Source organism: Electrona antarctica (genome assembly GCF_951216825.1).
Source record: "Electrona antarctica genome assembly, chromosome: 11".
Lineage (NCBI taxonomy): Eukaryota > Metazoa > Chordata > Actinopteri > Myctophiformes > Myctophidae > Electrona > Electrona antarctica.
In genome coordinates this window covers 21,164,667-21,176,558 of record NC_136792.1, presented here as the reverse complement: position 1 = coordinate 21,176,558, position 11,892 = coordinate 21,164,667, and the positions used below count along the sequence as shown (strand labels likewise).

General features: G+C 41.1%; 1 protein-coding gene across 1 annotated transcript in view; it reads left to right on the top strand.

Annotated features, from left to right (window-relative positions):
• Positions 1–830: 830 nt before the first annotated feature.
• The window catches only part of sorl1 (sortilin-related receptor, L(DLR class) A repeats containing), an 82,655-nt gene continuing 71,593 nt past the window's right edge, over positions 831–11,892 (top strand). The window contains exon 1 of the mRNA XM_079514095.1: positions 831–1,190. Within this exon, the coding sequence (XP_079370221.1) occupies positions 840–1,190 (351 nt within the window). The 5' untranslated portion in view covers positions 831–839. The remainder of the gene's footprint in view (positions 1,191–11,892) is intronic.

Sequence of the window (11,892 nt, the reverse complement as noted above, 5' to 3'; positions counted from 1 at the left end):
TTCATTGTCAATGGCGTTTACAAAACAAAATTGAACTAAAGACAAACAATAAACCTGTGTATAGGAGGGTCAGAAAAGTGAGGATGCCAAATGTGATTGGCCGGAAACCGGAATGACAGAAATGTGAGGAAAAAGAATTAGGACAGAAAAGTGAGGACACCAAAAGTGCCAGAATGTGATGATGTACGATGATCACTTTTTTTTTATATATAATATTTTACGTGGAATGACTATAAAGATTGCTGAAAAGAATGAGACATTTGCAATGGCAAAGTTGATTTGAAGTAAAGATGAAAATATGGGTAAAATGCAAAGAAATTGTGAGTTTTGTACAAAAATGGTTATAAATGTTTTGTGAGTGTATTTTTTGACTTGGTGTTCCCACACGTGTTCTGTATCTGGGAATCATTTATTGACAGTCTACTCTACACAACCTACTGCAGCACTTTAAGAAAACGAACGTATTTCACATCACATGGTCAAAAAATAAAGGCTTTAGAATCATTATACAAAAATGGCCATTACATTTTGTGTTTCCAGCAGAGCAGGGCTCTCATTCTGTGGACAAAAATGACCAAATTAATAGAAAAAACACAAATTAAAAGTACAGCATGACATCACAGATCCTCTCATCCTCTCATATTTTGGGTGACTGGCTCCTGACTAACTGCACATGCACACAGACCGCTGCTGCAGCAGACAGAACACATACAGGGGCAAAACATCACCTCTGTCCTTGGTCTTCGGCCTGGCGGAGATAATGAACATCCTTTTTTTAAAGGAGTCGCCCTGACAACCATTATAGCCAATCACAACGCGACCAACAACCCCAACTGGCTATGGGATGTAGAATCTACCTTCGCTTCGCCGAAACATACACAAACATGGCGACAACAGAGACAGAGAAGATGCTGCCCTCTCTTCGGTGTACAATATGGGTGTTATTTCTCTGCGCTTTCAGAATAAGTTCCTCCACAAGTCTTCATCGGAATCCGCATTACGTGCTGCCGCAGGACAGAGGATTTGTTACGATAAACGCTGCAGAGGATTCATCAGCCGGAGGAGGAGGATGGCTGCGCCGTGCCGCACGTAGTGCCAGGGACAGCGGGGAGGGTTCGGACACTGACCCGCTGCATCGGAGTCGCCGGAGTGCTGCTGCAGAACCGTCCATGCCCAAGGTGTATGGCCAGGTAATAATGCACAACGTCTTTCGGCATTATGGCCGTTTTCAAAGCCATATTTATTTAATAAAAAATCTCACTTACATTCCCATGTCAGGTTGTGCTGTAATGGCAGTAGGTCGGTTTGCAGGGAAATAAAATCATGTGTCGTTATCTCACACCTCACCCTGAAGGTGAGGGACAAATGGCTCCATTTAGTTAGCTATTGTCATCAGGGGATAGGCAGTGACCTTTCAAGTTGAATTGTTGATCAAAATCTTCTAGTGGCCGTTTCAGAGATGTGTTAATGTGCACATTTCGCCACAATTTCGCCATACAGTCGTGTACTGTATAGCTGTTCACATGACGTCATTGCCAAGCTCTTGTAAACAAACCAATTCTGTTCAGTTCAATTACATTTAGTGTGTTTTATTGTCACGAAAGTGGAGAACCATGGTGGCAAAGCATTCATGTAATAGCAGATTTAAGATGTTGCATTTGTTCTTGATTTGGAGTGGACTATAGTCCACAATGAAAGTATCTCCCCCTTCAATAACAATCCTGCTTGACCTTTTTGCATTGAGAAAAACGGAACCTGCATGATGGCTGTTTAATTTAGGCAAACACACACAATGCGCATCAGGCGCCAGTGCCACAGTCAGTGAACCACCTCTCCTATTCACTAGATAAGATAAACATGAGGGACCTTTGTGTTACAGGAGCAGAAAGAATGAACTTTTTCTTTTTAATCAAAATGATAATTAATAAACTGCAGGATGATATTCATCACAGGAATATTATATTTGACAATCTGAGATGTCATGTACACAGCACCTATCCATGTACATAGCACCTATCCATGTACATAGCACCTATCCATGTACATAGCACCTATCCATGTACATAGCACCTATCCATGTACATAGCACCTATCCATGTACATAGCACCTATCCATGTACATAGCACCTATCCATGTACATAGCACCTATCCATGTACATAGCACCTATCCATGTACATGGCACCTATCCATGTACATGGCACCTATCCATGTACATAGCACCTATCCATGTACATAGCACCTATCCATGTACATAGCACCTATCCAAAGTCAAACTAAGGTTTTCTTCTGTAAATTAAATGTGTTTTGTCCACCCAGCAGGCATGATTGTTGTGGGCTTTTCCGGTTATATGTGGTTCTACTTGTGTGTGTGTGTGTGTGTGTGTGTGTGTGTGTGTGTGTGTGTGTGTGTGTGTGTGTGTGTGTGTGTGTGTGTGTGTGTGTGTGTGTGTGTGTGTGTGTGTGTGTGTGTGTGTGTGTGTGTGTGTGTGTGACACAATATGAACTTGTGAAACTTGTGAACATACAAGAAGTCTACTATATCAAACAGGATATGAGTGAGAGCATGCCCACAGAACCTGACCACCACAATGTGTGCTATACTGTGCAGTGTGCACACATAGCTGTTTCTTTACCTTACTTGGCTTACTACATTGGTCTGCAACAATATTAAGGAACTGAAACCAAATAGTAAACTTGTGTTCTTGAATCTTGAAAACCTCATAGGAGGTGGATATTTGGAGAAATACCAAATAAATCGAGATCATTCACTCCCATAATACATAATAGTGTTATTGTACAATCTAAAGCAACATCAGTGTGTGCATAGAACTGGCAATGAAGACATTTCAGTCACCATTAAAAAGCGATGGCAGAGCAGGATGGTTGTTATGATTGTGAAATAAGACATCCCAGGACAGTGTGACTTGAACCTAGGTGTTGCATCTGTTAACTTGCTAGTTAGAACAAACCAGTAGGGGTGGGCGATATGGAAGAATATAATATCACAATATTTCTTTCAAGCAGTATCATTCACGATACACTATTATGATATTTTTTCATGCGTTTTTTATGGTTATTTTTCAAGTTAACAGTACAACCACTGAACCACCTACAACGTAACAAAAGTATCAGACCATTTTAGATCAAAATACTTGAACAAAACTGTCATTGTCAGAACTGCAAATCATAGAATGTGCATTCACTGTATCACAATACAATATCTCTGAAAAGGCATATCTTCGGTGGAGACATTATTGCCTTGACAATATTCATCACTATATCACCCACTCCTACAAACCAGCATGTCTTGGTTAGCAGTAGCCATGGTTCACATGACGCTCATACTTCACGAACGTCATGGCGCAACTGCCTCCTGTTTTACGCGATCGCTACATTTACAGTCCAAACGTGTATATAAACATTCCGATTTCAAATATAAAGTACTCGCCACATGTGCCACGGGTGTTAGAAATTTGCTGGTACAGCGATTAGCATTGCTGCATCCCGCGTTGTTTAATAAAAAGCATTTTTATCCGAGCTGTTTTTTTGCCATTGGCTTTCAACTACGCGCCCCTCAACTACGCGCCCCTATCGGTCGGGAGGAGTGTGGCACTCGGTGTGTTCGATATAGGCACGCTGAGCGCACTGCCAATACAGACTAATAGGCGAGTGCGCTCCCGGTGTGCAACTTTGTATTTCCCAAACGAACCCCATTTGATAAAAGTAGCCGGGGCGCTCGGATAAAAATGCTTTTTATTAAACAACGCGGGATGCAGCAATGCTAATTGCTGTACCAGCAAATTTCTCACCCGTGGCACATGTGGCGAGTACTTTATATTTGAAATCGGAATGTTTATATACATGTTTGGACTGTAAATGTAGCGATTGCGTAAAACAGGCTGCAGTTGCGCCATGACATGTTTCAGGGCTAGGTTAGCAGAGGAAAGAGAAAGTGGCAAACTTGAAAGGCCATGGGTAAAAGAAATGCTGAAAGACATAAGAGCCAAAGAGTAAATGAGGAAACACAATGTCAGAGGAGTGCTCTACTCTGAGATGTACTGAACAGGAAACTGTCCCTGTCTAACTGTCTAACTGGCTGTTAAGGACTTAATTACCTATACCTAGCAGTGTATAATTCTGAAGGGGAACATGATCAGAATACAAATAGACAGAGATAATCTCTTGAAGAACCACATTTCTGATTCATTGTCTCTAAAAACAGGAGGGATCGTTTATTACTCATGTACAATCTATCACAAAATCATAGTAATGATGACTAACATAATAAGAATAGAAATCAAGTAAAAACAATTATTTATTATATTTAACCTCTGATTAATTGTATTAAAAGTCTGAGAGAGCATTTTGTTCATTTGTTCCCACCAATATTTAAACTTTTCCAAGAATTAAATCCCAACTATGGTCTTTACTTGTATAATGTATTACAAAATCATAATATTCAAAACTTCCTCAGTTTGGGGGAAAAGCAATACAAATTAAATACGAGTAGATTCAATTAGTTAAATTGCATATCATCAAACTTTGTATCGATCTGGTACTGGTCTAGATTTAGTCTGGCCTTAAGAAGGTACACGACTCCCCTGCGGTTAGACATCTCTATTCTCTATCCTGTCTGATGACACCACAGCCCAAACCGAGCAAATAGGACAAATAGCCCTAAGACAGACTTGAACAGTGTCAGGTTTCATGCAGTGACAAGCCACCGCCAGGCACAGCTGATGTTGCTAAGTGCTTTGCTTGTTGAGCAGTAATGATTGGCTGGCGGGTTCTCAAGTGCACAGACAGTGATGGTGTTTGTTTGTCCTGTGTGTTGTCTCTGGATAGTCGGGCAGCCAAGTTCGTTCTGTGACCACAACATAACATGTTTATACCACATCAAACGCTATCTACAGTATCTGAACCCTACAGCTCACTGATTCCTACAACACCAGACTCAGACACCAGACTTTTTTCTTTTATACTCCATATATTTGTATTTATTCTGTGTCTCTTTTCTGATATATATGACAAATTTCTTAACAGGGATAAATAAGGCCTTACCATAGTGGTAAATACACTATGCTGTATGCAGGATCATTGGTAGTTGGTACAGACAGTGTGTGGCTGTGTGCATGCCTGCATGGCCAACAGTAATGTGTATGTTATATGTCTTTAGTTTGAGATAGTCAGCTGCTACCAGCAATTGCACTGGAAATATCCAATCTGCGTTGTGCTGCAACGCATTGTGAGCTTGTAGATCTGCTATTTCTGACGTGCAACATGCTACGCAACAAAGCATAACTCAGGCTTTAGTCAGTGTCTCTGGAGATTGGAGAAGACCGTCAGCATTGAAAATGTAAATGAGATATAAGGGCTTAATAAGCCAGTTTTTATGCATTATAGACCATGGTTTTCTCCTTGAAGAATATTGCTAGCACCTAGAGAACTATTATATTTATATAAGTTAGGGGCACAGTGGCGCAGTCTAGACTCACAGCAAGGCCCCTCGTTCGCACCCACAGGGGGCGCTGTGGGCGCTGGGTGCATGTTCTCTCCTCCGCGTAAATGAGATATAAGGGCTTAATAAGCCAGTTTTTATGCATTATAGACCATGGTTTTCTCCTTGAAAAATATTGCTAGCACCTAGAGAACTATTATATTTATATAAGTTAGGTGCACAGTGGCGCAGTCTAGACTCACAGCAAGGTCCCGCGTTCGCACCCACAGGGGGCGCTGTGGGCGCTGGGTGCATGTTCTCTCCTCCGCGTTATCAGCGTGTGTGAGCTAGCTTCAAAGTTTCCACATATGCTAGACATGATTGTAAATCTGAGCTTCTCAGAATGGCATAGTTTAATCATTGATGGATCATAACCAGCACAGGGGGAAAACATACTGAGGCTGAGAACCATTTGGATTTTATGATTCGGACAAATTCATCATATCACCTTGTCTGATAAGTGTACGTAAAAAAAGAAGCAGTGAGTGACAGTTAATCTTTAGTTTTGGTGATGTAGGATCCACTCAGTTGGATGCAAGGCTCCTTACATCAATAGGACTGTCAGTCACTGTCAGGAGAACAACTCAGAACAAAACCCTGTGTAAACCTGTAAATAAATATGATATGTCATGTCTCAACTCTCTAAAAGGAAATCCCCACAGATATAAGACATCTTATTAACCAAAATATCCCTTAAGTGGTCATATTTAGAGCAGTAAAACAAAAAATTATCTTATATTAAAATGTTGTTAAGGGAGGACCGACTGGCCGGTCCACCCTATATGGGCATAAATGGATAAGGACTGCCGGATAGTCTTGAGTGTACAGGGTTTGATGAGGTCAGATCAACATATGTCAGAACAGGTCAGCTCCAAATATGGAGATCTAAGGGTGGTAGCGGGGACATTCTCTTGAGTGTACAGGGTTTGATGAGGGCCGGGCCTTAATTTTCGGGCCTGTTGAGAACTAGTCTTCGCCGGCTGCTGGGCGCGGCTGCACTAATAACTTTGGGGGGGGCGGGCCCGTCTAGAGTTTGAATGGACAGGTATCAGTCCAAAGGGAGACATCGAAGAGGAAGGATGGATGGGGAAGGATCAACATATGGAATGTTATGACATACTCCATTATTATAGAGATTTGCGGATCTATCAATATTTTGTGCAGATCAGATCTTGAGATCGACATCATTTACTAGTTTCCAAAATATGCGCTACCACTGTGGTGTTTGGACGCTCCAAAATCAGGATCGGCATCGATTCGATTGGGCTCTATGTATAATAGGCGAGTATAAATGATTGGTCCATTGTATTCACTGGATAGTGGATGGCTGACTCACTCCGTTTGTTAGTGCTCATCTAGCTCTGGTCCATAGCCGTACTGCTTCTATGATTCTGCCCTGTAGTAAGGCTATGCTACTTTCGTTTTTAAATCTCACATGGAAATCAGACCAGCCTCTCCTCTTCAGCGTAAATAAAATGAACGTTTTCGCTACTCACCAAAACAAAGGGTTGTGTCATTAGAACACCTACTTTCCTTAGTGGGAGCACTCTGAGCCCCCACCACACGTATAAACAGTACTTTTTGGCCATAAAGGGATTTTGTTTCCACCGGAAAAATAATACTTTTAGTTACTCCAATGCGCCCTCTACCGATATTGCCCAGAGAATTGCCTCATAGAGAATATTTTTCCTCCAGTGAAAAAAAATCCCTTTCTGGCCAAGATGTACCGTTTATATGTGTGGTGGGGGGCTCAGAGTGCGTCCACTAAGGAAAGTAGGCTTTCTAATGACACAACCCGTCTTTGTATTGGTGAGTAGGTCAAACGTTCTTGAGATTTCCACTAAAGAGGAGAGGCTGGTCTGATTTCCATGTGAGATTTAAAAACGAAAGTAGCATAGCCTTACTGCAGGGCAGAATCATAGAAGCAGTAAGGCTATGGACCAGAGCTTGTGCTCATCTACCTTCAGAAGAACTATAAAGACTCATTTCCCAGAATACCACACGTTACCACTTACCAAGCAGCATTCCATCTTATCTCACTGCAGCAAAGGAGTAGCTTGACATAAATGCCAAGATGAGGAACTTGGCTGTTGCTGATGGAACACACTAGCTCAATTGTGTTGTCCGTCTTTTGCCAAAAATACACAGGCTGGAAGCACAGCACAGTCCAGAGTGTTAATGCCAGTCCGAGAGCGCTCGTCTGAGAGGGGACTCCAGTTCTGCAGAGATGACATCATGGTTGTGGGACCAACTCAGCTACTGACCTTCTCTAAGCCACAGTGTTTTAACCCCTTCATGATAATGATGTTGGTTGTTGTTGAATAGGAGTGGTGTGAAGGTGCAATGTTCCTCTCCCTACTATTAGGGTTAGAAAAGGGAGAGAAACCTTTGCCACGTTCTGCCCGGCATCGTTATTTTGTGCATGTCGTTACTCGTTATGCTTGCATCGCAATCGCAACGCGCTGTGAGCTTGTAGGTCGGATATTTTCACTTTGTACCTTGATGTATATAGTATATAGGGTATATAGTGGTTATTAACGTTACAGTACATGAAAACCATGAGACACAAGCACAACTTAACAGAGCTTGCAAAGCATGTTGTTTTCATCATATTTACAATTATGTTTATTGTTTAGGATTCTGTTCCTGAGTGATGGTGCTTTAGGTATTTATATGTGAGATAAAAAAAAGTTGGTGAGCTAATCATAATGATTACACTTAACCCATTTAGCCCTGACGCTTCCTAAAATCTAACCTAAGGTTTTCTGAAAACCTTCAAATTCTTATTAAAAAAACACAGAGGTGTATGTATGTGACACAGAGGGCAAAGTGGCATTTAAGGTAAAACAACGTATACATGGGTTAAAAGATGACTGCATAGCATTTCTTCTTTTTGTTTACACCAGTGGTTTTCAACTCTTATCAAGGTCCATTATTCACCATTTGAGCCTCGGACCATCATTTTGAGAATGTCCTTTCCATGTGGTCATCGGGGTGAAAAACTGCATGCACAATGTAGGCTAAACAATTTGCAAAGAGTCCATAATCTCACATCATGACATGCAATCCACTCACTCACACAGGGCTTGAGTGCAAACCCAAAGCAGGACACACACATGCAGGGATGATTGATGATGAAATAGGAAAGACACTTTTAAGTATCGGAAATAGGTTGTTCCCATTTCTCTAACTCTCATTTCCTCTTTAACCCATTTAATCATTAAAGTGTGATTTAATGAATTAAGCTATTGCAGTGGTTGTAGTGGATTATTCTTGAATTGTGTAAGGAAGTTTAGAGAAAACTTAACAACAATGGGACATCATTCATGTATCCTCCTCTGCCTCTACTTTGAACTGTCTGGCATCCTGCTCTGTTGATTGACGTTCATGATTGAGAAAGAAAGCTCCATGAGCTAACATTCTGGGAAATGTGACTTCTTCTCCACCAACCTGTAAGTCCTTCCCAGAGGAACTATTAAATGAAACGTGTCACTTTAATTCCCCAAATGTGATTTGTTGGCTGTAATTAATTCAGAACGATTGTAAATGTTTTGCCTGACATATATTCCTGGATATCAGCTAGACAAAGGCAACCAAGCATGGATTTTATCTGCTCTCAAGCTTCTGAGGGGACGCACCAACAATGAGCATCAGGTCGTTGGTGTCATGTCTAGAGGCACAAACTAAGAACAAACAATCTGTCAGAGAAAATGCATCCCTCTTCCACATTAACCCAACTTCTGCTTTCACAGTTTCAGGGTAAATATGTTCAGAAAATATTTGTTGAGTTTGAAGCTGTGCCTCTACTGTGGTTAGGAAGTTGCATCAAAGGTCACTTACGTTTTGCCCAACATGGAGATTTCATGACTTCTTCGTCTCCTTATAATTTATTCACTCATTCAGGCCTTTATGTACCAACCCATGGGGACACATTGAGTGATAAATTGTCTTTTACCATGCCACTAAGCTAACAGTTAATGATCAAGACAAGACAAGGGAAATTAAAAACATTTGTAATCAAGACAGCACAGCTGTCTGTGTTTCAGTGGATTCATTCAATGTAATGAGGGCTAAAGAAGCTAAGTACAGTAGTTAGTTGAGAAGCCAGCACCCTTATTCTTCAGTATTGTGTGCAAACAGAATTATGTATCAGCTGTACACATTATGACTTTAGTTTGTATTCTTCATGGTCTACTTCTTACTATATCCAGTGTTGTGTTATGTCCTGTCGCACAGTTTTGCAGACCTTGCAAGTTGCAACACTATGAGTTCGCTGCTTGTACCTGTATGAGTACTGCCAAATACATTATCTTGGTTCCTGTTTCTTGACTCTTGACATGGCCTCACTTTACCAGAATTTGCTGCAGCCCTGCAAATAGTTTATCTTAGGGGTTGTCTTGTCAGTGGGTCCCAGACTGAGCTGCTGGCAGCCGCCAGGCGTGCACACTGTGGCCAACAGAGCCTAAAAGGACAGATTTCCATCTGGGTCTGTTCAGCGTCATGTGCTTTAGAGTTTTGTGGACCAAAGCTGACATTCACAATTGTCAGGTTTTCGCTAATCTTCCCATAATGATGACACAAATCACAACACGGCTCCGTGTTTCTTGTGAATAAACACGTTAAATCTCTGAGCTTGTAAGATGTTTTCACTATCTTTGACAATTTTGAAAATTAATTATTTTTAAATGTTTTTTTGAGAATATTCAAACGTCTTCTATAATGAACTGCTCAAAATAGGGATGCCAGGTTGAAAGTGGTTAAAGAGACAGCGAGAAGAGAAGGGGTGCAGACAGTGATGTAGCCTTGGTCCAGTGCTTACAGCGAGTCTCTCACTGACGCCCTGCTGGACTCCCATCCACTGCTCACTAGCAGCTTTTCCCACTGCGTGCGAGGGTTTACAATTCCCCGAAAATAAACAAAACAACGTAACTACACACCGACACAAAGCCTGCTAGACCTTGGTAAAAGTCTATTCTCGAAGCTGGGAAGCGTCTCAGGTCCCCAGCTTCTCTCTAAAATGCACTATTTTAGTCATTAAATAAAATGAATCCAACCAGATCGGCGCAGGCAAAACCCGGAAATGCCGTAGTAGAAGAAATAACTCTGTCCGGTACATTGCTGTATTAAAATGGCACAAAGTGCATTTTAGAGAGAACCTGAGACGCTTCCCAGCTTTGAGAATAGACTTTTACCAAGGTATAGCAGGCTTTGTGTCGGTGTGTAGTTACGCCGTTTTGTTTATTTTCGGGGAATTGTAAACCCTCGCACGCAGTGGGAAAAGCTGCTAGTGAGCAGTGGATGGGAGTCCGGCAGGGCGTCAGTGAGAGACTCGCTGTAAGCACTGGACCAGGGCTAACAGTGATGGTGCATCAAGCACATTCTGCAATCTGCATGTTGTTTCCCCTTCCTGTCTCCCTACAATGTCCTACATAAAGAACACTAAAAGTGACTAAAATCTCTCTCCAAAATGAGACAGAGATTATTTGGGTGGATTATTTTCCTTTACACTAATGAGACATATTCATATTGTCATTGGAGAATATGAGTATATATGCTTTATATTCAACTGCCGTTGAAATGGAGAATGCTGTTTTGTTTTTACCCTAACAACTGGATTTTACTATGAAGGCAGCAATCAGAAGAACAATAGTCATTTAAACAATTTTCTATCATCATTAATTATTTGGTATCTTACAGATGATTTTATGCAAGCCAAATTGTTTAGTGTATACTTTATTATTTGCAAAGTGCTTCAATTATAAATCAATAGGAGACATTTAAAAGAACATCACTTTATGTGTAAAAATTAAATTTAAAAGAAACAACGAAAAGTGAAGGCTACAGTAATGGTACGTTTGTTGTAACCTGACCTGACCTTTCACCGTTGAGCAATGGACAACAACAATGTTAGTTGGTAAAGATCTAAAACTGACGCACAAGTCTTAACTGTTTTGTGACCACGACCAGATACTTCCTTTAATCATCAAAACAGAGAACACAGAACAGTCAGAGGAAAGGGGAAGGTTAACTTACAATGACACCAAAGATGCAGATGTAGTCGTCTTGCGGTTAAAATTTCATCACATTGTCTTGCTGTCATAAAAGATAGCTGGCATATATTTACCCTGAAGTTGGGTTAATGTGGAAGAGGGATGCATTTTCTCTGACAGATTGTTTGTTCTTAGTTTGTGCCTCTAGACATGTTCAGAAAATCTTCTTTAATAAAAAAGAAACTAAAGAAAGTTCCTTTTACACACACACACACACACACACACACACACACACACACACACACACACACACACACACACACACACACACACACACACACACACACACACACACACACACACACACACACAGGCTGTGTACAGCCCTCAGCCAGGTTGTGAT